The sequence below is a fragment of the Sturnira hondurensis genome, unplaced genomic scaffold (genome assembly GCF_014824575.4).
Source record: "Sturnira hondurensis isolate 20B ecotype Veracruz unplaced genomic scaffold, ASM1482457v3 Scaffold0013299, whole genome shotgun sequence".
Classification (NCBI taxonomy): domain Eukaryota; kingdom Metazoa; phylum Chordata; class Mammalia; order Chiroptera; family Phyllostomidae; genus Sturnira; species Sturnira hondurensis.
In genome coordinates, this window is record NW_028085930.1 from 11,188,122 (window position 1) to 11,204,904 (window position 16,783).

Sequence of the window (16,783 nt, forward strand, 5' to 3'; positions counted from 1 at the left end):
TTTAAAAAATACGTGCAATGGAATCAAAAGTATGAAATAATTTAGGGATAAATGTGACCCACATGTGCTAGACCTGTACACTGAAAATGACAAAACATTGCTAAGAGAAATGAAAGAAGACCTAAGTAAAAGAGATAAAGTGTGCTCATGAACTTGGACTCAGTATTGGTAAAATGCCATTTGTCCCTCAAATGATCTATGCCGTTTAAGCAATCCCAGTCAAAATCCAGCAGATTTTTTGTACAAAATGATGAGCTGTGTTTAAAATTCACCGGGAGATGAAAAGACCCAACAAAACAACTTGGAGGAAGAATGATAAAGTTGGAAGATGTAGGTTACCTGTAGACTTATGAAGTACAGTAATTAAGACACTGTGGTCTTGGTGGAAAGAGCAACACACCAAAAGAGTGTGACACACACCTGTATAAGGTCAATTGGTTTTTGGCAAAGATGCAAAGGCAGTTCAATGGAGGCAGAAAAGTCTTAAACAAATGATCCTGGAAGAACTGGAAATATATATGCAAAAAATAGAAAAAAGAAAAAAACATTTTTCTCTATACCTTGATACATTGTATAAACATAAAATATACATAAAAATATACATATACATAAAATAACTCAAAATGGATCATGGATATAAGGTTCAAGGTCCATGATCCATGATGGATCCATCATGGATCATGGACCTTGAACTGGGTGTATATTACTTAGTCACAGCACTGAAAATAGACCTTCAGACGGAAAACCATGTTAAATTGGACTTCCCCAAAATCAAGAACTTCTTTCTATTCTTTAAAGGACACTGTTAAGAGAATGGAAAAAAAATAAGCCATAGACTGACAAGAAATACTTGCAAATATCTCTATGAACTTTGAAATTTCTAGTACAGAATTATTAATTAAATATAGTTCTTCAGGGAAAAAACACAGTAAGTTTACTGAACTGTACCAGTTGGAGTGTAGTTTAGCATAGTTTAAAATACGAGCACACTGAATGCAGTTAACTATTTGTGATTCCTTTTTCTTGAAGCACATGCTCATTTTGAGTTTTCCTCCCCCTGACCCCAGTTAAAAAGATTTCTGTCCTTTTTAATTCAGCCTTCGTGGGCATGTTGCAAATATTCTGCTGAGCTCTATTTTTCAGGTTTATTGTAGTGAAACCAGTTCTTCATCTCAGCATCTCACCTGTTTCTGTCTATTTATTTCTGTATAAGATGTCAAAGGAAAATGAAAAGTAACACCTCAAAATACCACCTTGAAAAAGAAAAATGCCAACAAATTCTTTTCTGCACCTGAAGCTTTTAATTCTTTAATCCACCATGGAATGCTGCTTAATTACATATTTTATTATGCATAACTGAAAATTATGTACTTTAGTTTAAACAATGATATGAAAGCACGTATTGTTTATAAATAAAGAGAGGCTGGTTTGTCTTTTTTTTTATGTCACAAATATTTGTGGAATTCTTATGGGTCCTCCTTCTAAAGTTGGCTTTTTGAAAATTCTCAGAGGGTACTGAGAGAAACTTCATGTTGGTAATTTTTTCTAGAAATTGGAAAATTCATTTCTTTGTAAAAAGTAAGATTATGCCATTGAACAGTGTGTATATTTTCATAAAAGTTTCATCTTAATTTTAACTAGTTTTGCAAAGTATTTATTAACAGAAAAATACTTAGAACTGGGTAATGAATCCTTGGGAGTTCATTATTCTATTCTCTCTGGTTTTTCATGTGCATTTGAAAATTCCTATAATAAAGTGTAGCGTTTTCTTTTTTTTTAATTTGGTGATATGGATTTTACACAAGGATGGTTTTGGGGTTAATATTTCATATACTTGATTTCAATTACTTTAGTCTTGAACTTTTTATATTAGCAAAATGCATGTGATATTTCTGAAAATTCTGAATTGCAGTGAATTTCCCCTATATTTTCCACATTTCGGAAAGCTTTTTTAAAGGAGAAAGTAGAGATAGACATTTGTAGACAGAAGACTTGGTTTTAAGATCACTGCTGCCAGGTGGCAGAGCAAGCCGATTACCCCGAGCTTCCCCGTCTTGTTTCTGAAGTGGGCATCTCAGTGCCTGCCTGACACACCTCACAGCGGAACGGAGGTGTGTTTGTGGCACTGCCTCGTAAGATGGAGCATTCAACACATGCTGTTGCAGTTATCACTTAGAGCATATTTGAGGAGGATGTTAGGAAGGGGCCTCAGAAAGTAGGAAGACTTTGTATGAGATAGTAAAACAAGTATTTGGAAATTAAAATTGGAAACAAAGGTGGAGTAGTTGAAACCCATTCCCACATTAAGATGCTGTTGGACAGGCTGTACTCCGGACACATACCCATTTTGCATCACCCTGACCCAGCCTCAGCAAATTCATGGACGCACTTAAATATTTGAACCTTGTCTAACAGGTCCTGTTGGTTCTGTCGGGGAGTGGCAAATCAGAGCAGCACGTGGAACATCATTTCTTTTGTGGGCCTAAGGGCATGAATTAGGGACTATCACGACTGAAAGCTTATGTGGATACCATAAAAAGCAAATATTTGATAATAGCAAATTCAACTTGCAATGAAGAAATAACGCCTAACATTTAACTTAGTGCAAAATAGGTCACTTTAGAGTTTCCTTGCCAAGTGTTTATTTTGCAAGGCAACGAATAGAATACAACCTACTGGTCTAGTGCATTCCCTCATCAACCACCTCATCACAGAGAACAGGGCCCAGCTCATGCCCCTTTGATCTTGGTCAATTAGCAGCTGAAAATAGTAGGTAGAAGAGTGACTTAATACACAACCTTGGTTAATAAGCAAGAAGCTATAATGGAGCTGTTGTGGAATTATTTGGATAAAGTTATATTTGGAAATATAGATGATCCACGTAAGTAATGTAAGAAAGGCTGAAAAATGTTGCTCATCTTTTAAACAGTGATTCCAAACTATTTTATTTAACATTTGGTATTGTAAACAGGTATAGTATTATGGACATACACCTTCCACATTTCTGTAATAAGGGTACTTTATATTTTATCAAAAACGTGTATGTTAATAGATTGTAGCTTGGCCTTTGTCAAAGGACATGCAAGTAGTATTTACATTGAAAGGATTGCCTCAGAAGAAACACCGAATTCATAATATACCCCCTTAAAAAGTGAAAAATATTTATTTATAAAGTAAATTATAGCATCAGTATCTTCTCATATTCTAGATATAATTAATATTTTTGGAACTCCATCGGTTTCCACACTATCATGCAAATTTCTAGCTTGTTTTAACACAATAGTCCTATTTCTATAGGCTATTTAATAGGGTTATATACATTTTAATTGCTCTTTTCTGAAAATATTACCAGGCAGTTCAGAATACCTCATTTATTGGTGTTATTGTGACAATCAAAGACCTTAATATCAGCTGATCACAATAGGGAACAGGGCATAATTTAATAATGGAATGTATGGGATTGTCATTTTTCACTCGATCTTGAAACATTTGAAAATATTTTCTACTCAAGCTATATATTTTAGATAAGCACAGATACAGATATCACTACTTGGAAAAAACAGTTTGTTTAAGTTCATTAGGACTAAATGTTAATCTATACACATTTTATATACAATATGTACAGACTTTGTAACCCAGTGCCAGACAAGTAGGGCACACATACATATTAGTTACCTTGGTTTTCAAAGGGTGTGTGTCAACTCTGCATATTTTGTGCCAAGGAGATACTATCAACATTATTTTTTGCATAATGTGCAAGTATTATATGGCCACAGAGTGTAATACAAATTAGTGGCAAAGTGCTGAGGGAAGGAATCCATGACAGATTCAGATGTACAAGGTTGAATATTACCCGTAAACTACCTGACTCTGCTAAGGTCTTACAGCACGAAGCGCTCTATCATGCCCTGCTTCTAGAAAGTCTCTGATAAACTTGGACACAATGAAGCTTGTTCAAGGAATTTGCCATAGCCACCGGCAACAAGGGGACTGGTGTGCGCAATAATGACTTGGGGGGAGCAATGTGGAAGGTCACCCAGACAGATCTTTTTGAAAATGTGCCATCTTTCCTGAAAACAATTTTACGCACTACGCATCACCTTGAGTGTTTACTGACATGTGCTTTTTTTTTTTGGTTTAATATACCATATTAGTAAAATTATGGTGTTTAAGTTAAAGGACCTAAGTAAGAATTTTGTTAATATTGTTGATTTCTTATACATACTCACCAATTCACTGAGAATGCCAGTTCAAAAGTTAGATTATTGGGAATGGGAAATTTTTATTTTGCAACCCATTCTTTCCTCCCATTAAAATATTAAATTTCACACCTCTGACACCTTATGTTAAGTGTTGGCTGGTTAAAAAAATAGTCTCTCTGCTCTAGGTTTTTCCTTAAACTCAGAGAAAAGAAAGAGGAAGATAGTTTTCTTCACAGGCCCGCGCTCAATCCACTGAGCTACACCAGCCAGGGCAGGAAGATAGTTTTCTTAAAAACTTCATGGCATACTAATTTCTAGTCATTTTTTAATACATGAAATCTAACCTCTTTTAATTCAAGCTCCTTCTGCTCAAATGCTTTTCTAAAGTCTCGTGAGCAAGAATGTTTTAAGTTTTCTCACTTAAAAACTTTTTCAATTTTTAAGTTTGCAGGAAACCAGCTGCTTTCAGGGTAGTTCAGCCACACTTCAAAAGTAAACAGTACTTTTTAAAATTGAACTGGGAGGTTTCAATGATACCGGTTCAGCTTCCTACGTAAAAGTTCAGCACCAAAGCAGCCCAGTTGCCTGCCCACAAGCTTATCAGGACCTAGGGCGATGGCAGGAGAAGAAGGGGCCGTTTCAGAACCAGGTTTTAAGGAACCCAGACACACCTATTAACTAACATCTAGGAACCCTTTCAAAACAGGAAGCAAAATATAAAGTAATTATAAAAAAATCAAAAACTGCAACCCTGGCCTCAATCCTGTGACTATTAGCACACCTAATTTTCTATCTTGAAGACTGTGTTTAAATTCCAGGTGTGTTATTCTTATTTCCTTCATGTGGTTCTTATAGTTATGACATATACAACCAAATAAACTGAGTTAACTTATACTCCATTTATAACTTTGAAAAATACACTGCTTATTAAGGAGTTTTTATACAGAAGGCCCATTTTTCCATACTTATTTTATGTTACTATTAGTGGCCTTTAAAAATATCTGTGCATTAGAGCTTTAAAAAAGTGTTGCCATATTGAAGTATTGTGAAGTTAATGCAGATGAATCCATCCTCAGTACATAACTGCCAGAGACTGGATTTATGTTTTTGTTGTTTTTTTTGGCGAGTCTTTAGACCAACCTGCTATCTGTTTATTAAGCAAAATGTTAACCTAAAATAGGTTATTCTCTTCATTAGTTATACTTAAAATATGAGCATGTGTTTGTGACTTGAATTTACAGTGTTTTGAGTGACTTTTCAATTGCTCTTTTTAAAATCAGTAATATATCAGGAAGGTAATAACATGCACCTAACTAGGAGGGCCGTCTTTGACTCTTTAAGGTTACTTCACATAAGCAGACAAACCCTACGGTGTCATACCATACAAACAATTTTAATTGTGTAGTTACAGTCAATAACCACTCCTAATCAGAACATTTCTGCATAAAGAAAATTGTGGTACACTTATAAAAACAGCCAGCTGCAACAAAATAGCTGGTGTTTTCATAGCCATAAACTCATAAAAAAGAAATACACCTTTATACAGAAATTTTATACAGATGTAGCTTTAAAATTGATTGTAAACCAAAGGAAGACACATTGCAAACATCAATTCTTTTCACATTAATTGCATAATTTTCTAAGGTGATCTATTAGTTTTATTTACCTAAGCTTATTTGCATGATAGTAAAAATTGCATACAACAATAAGAGTGAAGCTTATAGTATGAATTGCTTGGATAACATAGAGCACTTTTTATAGGCAACTGTGTAAAGCACATTTTCTCTATTTAAAACTTTTAAGACACTTTGTTTTACTGCCCATCAAAATACATTTATAAATAGAAAAGAATCAGTATGGTAACAAGAGAAGCAATATTACATTTAACGGAAACTTCCAAAAAATTAATTACAACATGATGCTGCAGGATCTACAAATAAATAATGAGGACTAAATTGTGTTTCACATTTTTTCATTTTTTTAAAAAAAATCATGTAACAATGAGAATGAAAAAAATTACAGTGAACTTTTATTTCCAAAATAAAAACAAATTTGAATTACGGCAGTGCCATATAATACAAGGCATTTGTTGGCATATGTCATCTTTAAACTGCATTCCACAGTCTTATAGTTCTTTTGTAACATACAATAGAGTAACAAACTCTTTTTTTTTTCTTTTTAAAATAAGGGGCAAGTTTCCAAAGATCAGTGTGGAGTGTTACAGAAATAATTAAAGGAAGGAAATGATAATCACAGAAGTTATAATGCTTGTTTGAGGCTCCAGAATAATAATAATTATTTTTAAAAATCACTGGTATCATGCTAACGGGGTACACACCTTGGTGCGTCCCGTGAACGCAAATTTGAATTTTTAATACCAAACAATCCTCAATGCTTCACCGGGGGCTGCCAAGCAGTTTGTAAAACAGAGTAAAACATTTAGTGCAGTCTGTATTATCCTTTCTCCACTTTCCTGTTTGTGCAACTCTCTGAAGATTCGTTGGCCAAACCATGAGCAACAAAGGTTTTCTGAGCAAATACAGGTGGATTTTCATTTTGTTGGTAAATACCAGTGGCACTGTTGAATGAAAATAATACTCTTTATCTCAGTCTTTCAAGTCCGCGTTAACGTCTGTGTTCCCTTCCGCCGCTAGCTCGTCTTCTAGTTTCACCGAGAAAAGGGTGTTAGCGTTTTTATCTTGGACACTCTCTTCTAAATCCTTAAGCAACTCCTCTTCTTTGTACTCGGCCACATCCACCTCCAGGCCGGAGTTGTCCTTCAGTTTGCCATGGTGCTTGAGATAATACCGCTGGTTCTGAAAGAACTTGATGATGGTGTACTTGGGAAGGTCCAGCTGGGCAGACAGAGTCTGGATGGCCTCTTCGTCTGGGTACAGGCCTACGTCTTGGATGAAACTCTGGAGGATTCCCAGGGCCTCCACGGAAATCTTTGTTCGTGGCCGGGTCTTCTGGCGGCTGTCGTCCTCGGCCTCGGCCGGCGCGGCCACGGTGGGCTGCCGCGGGGGGAGCCGGGGGCCCGCCGGCTGCTGCGCCTGGGGCTGCGGGGGCGGCGGGGCCGGCTGCTGCGGCTGGGGCTGGGGCTGCTGCTGGAAAGGAACAGGCAGACAGTCAGAGCTCCGCATTCTCCCAGGCGCGCATGCAGCCGGCTACACCGACGGAGCACGTGCTTAGGGATCCCATGGCTGGCTAGCTAATTTGATGGAGACAAAAGACTTGGGCCTAAAAGGCAGGCCAGCTAAATGGCCCACAGCATTAAAGGGAGAAAAAAACCCAAAATGATGGGAAGGAAGAAAGGCATCTGGTGGGGGGCGGTCTACTAGGCCTCCATCTCGGAGGTCAGGGCTCCTGAATCTGGATTTTCACACCAGGTCACTGAAGGGAAAACTCAGCGCTCTGAAAATCGGAGCCATGAACTTCACCAGGCTCCCCAGCAAACTCGAATGTAAGCAAAGGGAATTATGATGTAAATAATTAACCGTTGTTTTAAAGGAAGACAGAGAAGGATTTCAAAGGCATTTTAGAAAAGTGAGCTATGGAACCATGAAAGAAATGTATGTTCTGCCCCATGTCACAGGGTGGATGAATCGTGAAGCATAGAAAGTTTTCTTTAAATTGAAAATAATACAGACAGTCCTCCGCTCTTCTTCAGCATTATCTCTTATGAGTCCAGAGGATTCGTGAGATTCTCACGTTTGTGAATTTGCTGCCTGACAGTTCAGAATCGCACTAAGCTGACAGGGCAAGTTTTTCTTACGGAAAAAATAAAGGTTCAATCCACCGCACAATGGCTGGCGTACTGTTTTGTCTACAGTAAACTCGGATGTGATTAGGATTTTAATTTAGTGTACACAGACACTGTTTCATAATTAGTATCCGTACATGTGCTGTAATTTCCATACACAATTACACAGAACAAATGTGTGACCCACACACGTACCTGTACTCTCTACCCGTAACTCTTACCAGCAAAGCAAATTGTCCCGAGTAAGCGGCAAAATATCAGAGCATTCCTACTGCGCCTACACATTACCTTTTATCCCCCTAAGAAGCAATTTTAGTAAAAACGATTTACATTTTCAAACAAGTTCTATTTTTATTACTTTATGTATATCTTTCTCTTTTTTGTTTTTGCTAAACATTAAGTTTATCAGGCTTTCAAAATTATTTTAGTGCTTGATACCCTAAGAGATTCTCTTTTTCAATTTATCTTTAATACACACTCAAAGATTTTTTTCCTAGTGGATGGATAACCCTATTATTGTTTTTAGCTATATGTGTGGTTTTTTTTAACAGCAATACCGAGAAATAATGAAGGTGATTCACCAAAGGCAGTGGAATTTTAGGGCTCTGGAAGGCAATGGCATTTTTCCTTAAAGGGGAAAGCTAATGAATTATAAAGCTCAAGTTCAATTTCAATACACTTCCTAAGCAATCGAGGCCATAAGGGTACCAATAACTACTTGATCCCAGGGCTTTCATATCTAAATCCATAGGGGAGTCTCCTCCGTGGGTGATGGGAGACAAGTCCCGCGACAGGACAAGCTAGGTACAAGGCTCTGTTGGCAGTCACTGTCTACTGCCATGTTCAGTATGTCCTTTCAAAGTGAGTATCTTCACCAAGAGAGCAAGTCTTTCAGCCACAGTGTCCCCTTCTCTGTGTCCATTTCTTGCTGGCAAAGGTAACTAGTGCCCGCTCACCTGAGGAGCAGCACCAAACCCTGGTACAGGGGGGCAGCAGGCCTCTAGACTCCCTTTTCCCAAGGGTGGTGGGAGGGGGGTTCTGAAGGAGAGACAAGCCGGCGTGACTCACCTCTCACCTGTCTTCCAGGAGGGTGCAAGGAGATAACTATGCGGGGCAGGAAGGGCCCAGGAGTCAGAATCAAGAATGCAGTTAGGTTTCCCTCCCCCGCTCCTTTGGGACAGAAACCAAGGTATGAAATTGTAATTCTACAAAATTCCTCTACAGAAAACAGCGGTAATTCCTGTCCTCGGGGGCAGTAGGGGTATCCGTTTTAAAAAGTGAAGGCGGTGTGTTTAAATTCTGATTTTGAAGAATGTAAGCTCCTGTGCACAAAACAACCCAATTTTAACAAAGACATGCTTGCTGAACAAGAAGTGTAAAAGGGGGTTCTCCTGCCACTTTGGGGGTGGGGAGACGAGAGGAGAGGAACACAAAACCCATGTTGGAGAAAGTGTTAATTTTCCTTTCATCCCCCTGAGCGAGACGGCAGTGTACTGCTATCGCTTGCTAAAAAGCCCGTGCTTAGACTGCCGGGAAGAAGAGTGACGCTAATATCCCTGCTGAGTTTAAAGCTCTGTTTACCCAGTGCTACACTGAATTGGCCAAGGTAAACGAACCTGGAGCTGTTCTGCTGGAACGTGGATGATATGGGCCGGCCTGTCGCCATGGTGATGCACCGCATTGCTCTCCTGTTCGTATATGGCATCACGTTCTGGCTGAGGAAGACTGAGGAATCTTCGGATCATGGAGAGGTTCTCCCACAGGGTCCTGTTTTCTGGAGAGGGGTCTTCTTTCCAACGTAACAGCTCACACAGCCACCCCTTAGAGACAAGGGAACGATAGGTCAGTTCGTGCCTATGGGGTGGGCAGGGCGAGGCCCGACAATTTCCATTAAGAGCTTAAAAAGGAAAAACCCTGTGAAGTTAACTTTTTTTTTCATAAGCTTAAAACACTCCAATCTGCCTTAACATTTTTAAAAAACCTGTTAAGAGAACAGTTGTGGCCGCTGAGGAGGCAGGCTCTGTTTCCAATAAATGTTCAGACTTGCATCTTAAAGGAGGGTGATATTTTTCAGACTCCAGGGGCAAGACACATTTACCACGGACTCTGTGATGTGTGAAACAGGAGAAAAGCAAAGTTGAATGTGCTGCAGTCCTGCCTACCCTCCTGTCTGAGGAGTGGCTACCTGAGGTCCTGAAGGTATTTAAGAAGAGACAGGACAGATTTTGAGAATAATTCTTCTAAAAGGGCTTCCAAAGTTCACAATTTTTGCATCAGAAAGGAAACTCTGTGTAAATATTTGTGTGTGTGTGTGTGTGTGTGTGTGTGTGTGTGTGTATGAGTGAGTTTCCGTAAAGAGAGAAAGGATGAGTAACAACTGTGTGAGCAAGCCCTTTGTCCAAAATAAAGCATGATGATTAGACTGGGCATAAGAAGAATTCTCAAGAGACCTTGGAGTCTGTTTTTCTGCCTACTGCACTATACACTATGATTTGTCAAGCATCAATTTTATCAGATTTCCTGAATAAAGAACGACATGCCCAATGAATGCTAAAATCTGAATCTTACTAATACCTCCTAAAGTTGAACTGTTGATCCTCAGATCATCTCTCAAAAACCGAGCGGTCTAACAGAGTACATTGTCTAGCATTTTCTAATCACCATCTCAGACCTTCTTCATCTTGGCTGCCATGATGGACACTAAGGAATGGAGTCGAGAGGAAGGGGGAGCACCCTATCCAGACCCTCTTCCCAGCCAAGGTCACTGCCGCCAGCTGCTGTGCTGCCTGCTAAGAGCTTACAGCCACACACTTCTCTGGAGAACTGTCTTGGGGCCATCTCACCCAGAGATGCCTGGACAGCTGTGACTCCACATCCTCCCTGGCCCCCTCACCCAAGGTGGCCATGGCTGGGTGACCCAGTGGTACAAAGCCTCTGCCCCCTAACTCCAAAGTGACATCACTCATCTACCCTTCGATTCACTTTCTAGAGACCGCCCTACCTCTGACACGAATACCGACTTTACCTGGACCACATTCTTACTGGACCCTATCTATCCTCCTTGCTCCTTCCAGGTCCCTCATCAAATCCAGGGCACCCAATGCCCCCTTCTAGGTGCTGCTTTAGGGAACTCGGTCTAAGACAAAGGAGCTTCTTGAGCATTTCAACTAAATTATTTGGATGTGAATGGATAAAGTGCAGTTTCCTTATTACCTGATTTTTAGAACTAGCCAAGGGGAGGTGCCTGGATGTGGTTATTTAGCTCTTACTGGTAAATACTTGCTATCTAACAAGCCATGAAAATACTTCCCATTTTCCTACATCTAAGTTATTTCTTTATTTCACTCTAAGCTGTGATGCCGTGAAGGTTTTAGACACACCCTCCTGTAGGCCTAAACCTTAACTGTGTCGCTGTCCTCCTGGTGTGCAGCCTTTGGCTATGACAAACGGCAGGCCCCCTGCCTAAAGGCAGCCCGCGGTACAATTTTATTTCTCTTTCAAGAGATGTCAGAAGGTTCAAACAGAAAAGTTTTTTTTTTTTACATAGTCTTCTATCATTGCAGTTAAGTGCTAAACATTGAGCATCTAAGAAAAATTTTTTTAGAAACGAATGCTTGTAACTAAAAATTGTTAAAAGTTAAATTAAGAACAATTCATGTAAGAAAAGCTTGCTTTAGAAACTTTTTAATGCAGAGTTCAGTTAGCACTTGGATATATGTGAAAAAACATGTGGATCACAGATGTTCTTTGGAAAAGAAAATCATTAGTTCTTTTAAAATGGCTAATAATGATAGCTAATTCCTAAACAATCACATTCACGCTGGTTTAACAAATATTTCAGAAAAAGAGCCCTGACTCATTCAACAAATATTTTGCTCATATTGTCACTTCTGTGCCTCTGTACTTATGAGATAGATCCTTATTTTTATTAATTGCCCATGACTAACATAACATTTCCAGTAGTTTGCTATTAACCTCTGCCCTTAAATAATACTTCTAATTCCTTATCTAAAAATAATTTGATGAATTATAAGTTTGAAGCATGTCTCTGCTAGCCTTTCAAGAAACACGACGATTTCAAGAGACTGAAATCAGATGCTTCTTAGAAAAATATTTAACGGTGCAGCTGGGAACTGTTAGTTCTACAAGGATATTCCAAAAAAACAAAAAGGCGAGGGGAGGGGGGTGTTGCTTTTCCTCATGTGCGTATCTCTTAAAAAGCAGTGGAAAGCATATTGTAACACTCTGGTTCTGTCAGCAGAGAAATAAATTGGCCCATCCCCAATTTTTCACCAGCAAAAGTAAGATTAATTTTTCTAATACTATCCCAATAACGGAATATTCCAACTACCTCAAATCCTGTCGATGGAGATTCTATTAATGATGACAGTAATCTAATCTATTTTTTTCAGAAAGTGACTAAAAAAGCCAAACGATTTCTAATTCCTTTATACCGTCTTCTAGGTGACTTTTCCATAAGTGATTCTGTTCGAGCATATAAATTTGAGAAGAAACTGAACCTGTCGGAATATCTGTTAATATTTAACAAATAAGAAAATAATGATTCCCCTATACTGTATTAGTTTTTTCATGATAAATTTATAGATTTACCTGGTAGAGGAGACAAGGACTGAAAAATGTGAACACAATTACCTTTATAACAGAGGTCTCTGAGATCTGAAATACCGTAAGATGATAGGTGGGCGTAGGGAACTACTCTCAAAATTGCATTCAGGGACAACTCTTCTGAACCGCAGAAAAGACAGAAGACTAACAAACCTTAAAATAATGGCCCCGATCTATTCTCTGAAAACTGAAATGGTACAAGGAACAACCTAAACTTCAAATGTAGTAAATTTGCCAAGCAATATTACACTGCATATAAAGAGGGCAAAATATAAACAGTGGCCACATGTAAATAAATTAGTAAAACTTTCAGGATGTTACTACTTTTCAAACTGACAAAGTTTAATTTGACACCTTCTGTTCTAAACCCTTTGTTTCTATTCAAAATCACGCCTTGAGCTGTTGCTATCCATCACCGCGCTCCCCCTATTACTTAAAAAAACTGGCATGGACCCTGAATAAGCTGAAAATGCCATGCAGATGAATTCTGAGATAATATGTTCAAACCTGTTACATACGACACAAATCCTGTAAAGTTATGTATTGTAAACCTACATTTATTGAGAACTAAAAGTCTTAAATCCATCTGCCACAGAGGAAATACCGTTGTGTACTTTAGAGTAACCAAGAACCATCTGTAAAGGTCTTGCCACCGTGAGCAAGAAAAGGGGTGGAGAAGATGCTAAAGCTAAGACTGCATGAAATAAATAACACTCTTTTGACTGGTTTGGGTTAGGGACCTATTAAAGAACTATAAGATTGGGGAGGGGAGGGGAGAGGAAAAGAAAAAACGCAGAATGACTGCCAAACCAATACTGACAAAAAGCAAAACAAACTCGATGGCAACACAATGGCAATTTATTATGGTCCATGAAACACACGACTGTATGCTCATTTTAAAGGAAAAATTAGCAGTTCTAAACTCAGTATTCTAATGACGTGCTTTACTGACAGAATCTTGTTGTACCACATTTAAATAAAAATCCTGGCACCTCCATCTCTCAGCTGCTAATTTCCAACCAGACTCAATCTCTGATTTCCACTGCACTCTTTATAGAACAGTTAATTCAAGTCAACTCACTTCTAACATTCTAACGCATAAGGGGCGTGCAGGATTTTAATTTAGTCAGGAAAGTAACCTCATTTCAAATGAATTTCTTGTACCTATACGGTCTCACACATAAAAAGAGCAACCTTTCAGAGCCGGGGCTGTGACAAAGCTGGGGAGCATGTCACACAGTTAGTTTTCCAGGGGAAAACAGACTTCTATATTCTCTGAGGAAAAAAGTCATTTAATGTAATATACAGATATGTATATATGATTATTATATACATATGCATTTTAAACCCAAGAGCTATAAAGAAAAAGAAAATGACAAGTAATTCTTGCTACAACTAAGAAGGAAAAATACATTTTAAAAAATAGAATGGTAATTTGAGTTGTAAAAAGCAAAACATTTTATAGTCTGTATTTATCCCTCCATCTTTTATGTGTTATTTGCAGAAGTATTTCGTTCCAATCTCTGGGGCACATAGTATAATAATATATGATATTAAAAGAAATCAATCTATATAGGGAGGTATTTGATACAAACATTTTAGTGGGAAGCATGAATTACATTTTACCAAGTAGTAGGAACAAGGATTAAGTACATAATCCATTAAATAGTACTTCTAGCACAAAAAAATTTCGGTATTTTAGACTAAACTACGCTAGGCACTTTGAATGAGTACATTCTGAACAACAAGTAACTATAAAGCTAGCAAATTATCATCCAGCAAATAATTTTCTACTTTTAAAAGAATCTGTAAGTGTTATTTATGCTAATGAAGACAGTTTTAATCTGCCCACAAACATGCTAATATAGGGCAATTTTTTTTTTTATTTACAAAGCTGTCAGCACTGAAGGCTAATTTCCTATCAGTGTTCTGTAAGCTGGGGAGATGGGGTAGGTTCTAATTGTCAGAGCCACGGATTCTTTCGCCTTTAGAATGAATGTCTAAAGATGCCACAAAAGACAGAAAGTGACTGAGGATGCATTGAGCCACCCCTTTAACGTGCCAGAAGGGTTCCACTTCCACCCCCTCTCTGTTCTCCACGCCCTGCCTCAAACACAGCATTAAAACAGGCGACTTCTTCAGGGACCCTGCCGCAGAGGGGGCCTAATGGAGGAACAGCCCCACTTCTGGGTCCAAGGCCTGGAGGCTTCACACACGAACTTGAACCTTTTTTCGAGAACAACTGTAACACTTTGAACAGTGAGAAATAAAACAGTGGCAAAGCAAGACTGAAAGCATTTTAAATTATTTACTAGGTTAAAAGGGTGAAATGATACTTTAAATACATCAAATTTCATCGTCTAGGCCATTTTTTGGTGGCAAAGTGGTATTGATCTTTCCAAATGCTTAAAATTAACTATTTTCCAGAAGGTCATTATTTGATTAAAGGCATTAAAGTTGAGGGCAAGAAGCGATGCACTTTTTCTTCTTCCCCATTCAAATCATCGTGTAATTTAATAAAACCCATCCCATCATGTCCTGTAATAAAAACGCTTATCTTAAGATATTGTTCTTTACCTAACATGTTAACCTTTAAATGTTATGAAGTTCTTTAGAAGGAAAACCTTTGCTAGAGCAGATTATTCTATAACGTAATGAGAGACCAACCCATTAACATTAATAAAGATACATGTTCTCCTCCATGGAATTAGTAGGTAATGCATTAATCTTCCTCCCCCATTTAATAACATCTACCCAGGGTATTGTGAAGAGAATTTCAGCAGGTCTTGTGAGTAACTTTCTGTGCTATGTTAACATTGGTCTTATTAAAGAAAACACAGGAAATAAATTTGAACAGAGACATACGAGTAAATGCATTTTCCATTCTAAAAGTAGCACATTAACATCCACTTTATTCAAAGATGGGTTTAAAAAGAAATGTATTTAAAGGGTGCGTGTGTGTGTGTATCACTAAATATATTTATTTTCAAGGTGTGGTTTCTGGTAGTTGCATTTGCTAAAAGGAAAAGAAAAGCCAATCAAGATACTCTTTTAAATTAATACTATTTTTTAACCCCTAAACTATGTCTGTTTTACAACTTGTTCCAGACTTTACAGTTTATGTAAGGGACTCTGTATTTTAGCCAGAAGTTTGTGGGTTCCCATAGTGTGGTAATAAAAGGACATAAAATGGCCATCCACACACTTCTCGTCTGAGTACATTTTTGCCATTTTGCCTTTAAGAGGTCAAACACATCTAGCAGAGTTTCCGGAGGTTCTTATAAAAAAAGAAACGTTTATACAACCTGGGTGAAATTTCCCTTTAAAGTTTAGTGAATTTAGAAGGAATATTCAGAATCATTAGTAAATCATATTTACTTTTCAATTTTGCTTAAATGCTAAGCAAAAAAAAAATCATTTGTCTTCTGTTTTTTGTTTTCTTTTCTACTTTCTCATAACCCCTGACTTTAAGTCACACATAAATATGGTGGTTTGTTTGTTTGTTTTTGCTATAAATTGTTTATAAATTGTTTGGCCCATAACAAGATTATCAAATGATAATCTGGCCAGAGTGGATAAAAATGTTTCTCACTTAAAAAGGTTGTCAGGCAAGGAGATCTCGCATTTTAAAGAATATTTTTTAGGAGGGAGAATCTGAGAAGGGGAATGAAGGAGGAATGCAGATACAAGTATGAAATCCTCAAACAACGTATGAAACTAGCCAGCAAGAGGAAAATATCTTAATCTGACTGAAATAGAGAACTTCCCCCCCAAAAAGCCTCATTTTTATTTTCAAAACATTCAATTTAAAAAAACATCTAATTTAAAAGTTCATTTTTTCATATACTTCAAGCCTACTTTCGAGATGGTTTCTTCAAAGCTTAAACAAAACTAATTATTTTGGCTTACATGTCTAACTTGACTCAAGCGTCTACAAAACAATTGCTTGGGGTTTTTTTTTCCTCTCAAACCAAGATACATTTTTGACATTCCATAAATTTCAGTGTTATGATTTGGCTCTTGTTTAACACATGTCTACACGCGGTCCTAAAATCTGAAGTTTTTATTCTGATCTGGTTCTTCAAAGCTAGGGTCATTAGAAATTCAGTACCCCCGAGGTTCATGCTACAGTGCCTCCATCAGTGTTAGCCTGGGCTTCTATTCTTCCAGCGTACTGACCTGCTGCTTCACC

General features: G+C 37.9%; 1 protein-coding gene across 7 annotated transcripts in view; it reads right to left on the bottom strand.

The window, feature by feature from the left end:
- Window positions 1-2,974: 2,974 nt before the first annotated feature.
- The window catches only part of SATB1 (SATB homeobox 1), a 99,106-nt gene continuing 85,297 nt past the window's right edge, over window positions 2,975-16,783 (bottom strand). For 5 of the 7 annotated variants that reach the window (XM_037061369.1, XM_037061368.1, XM_037061365.1 and 2 more), the window contains 2 exons: window positions 9,582-9,785; window positions 2,975-7,309 (listed from right to left, as the gene is read on the bottom strand). In XM_037061369.1, coding sequence (XP_036917264.1) covers window positions 6,809-7,309; window positions 9,582-9,785 — 705 coding nt within the window. In that variant the 3' untranslated portion in view covers window positions 2,975-6,808. The remainder of the gene's footprint in view (window positions 7,310-9,581; window positions 9,786-16,783) is intronic. The other 2 variants (XM_037061370.1, XM_037061367.1) reach the window with 2 other exon arrangements.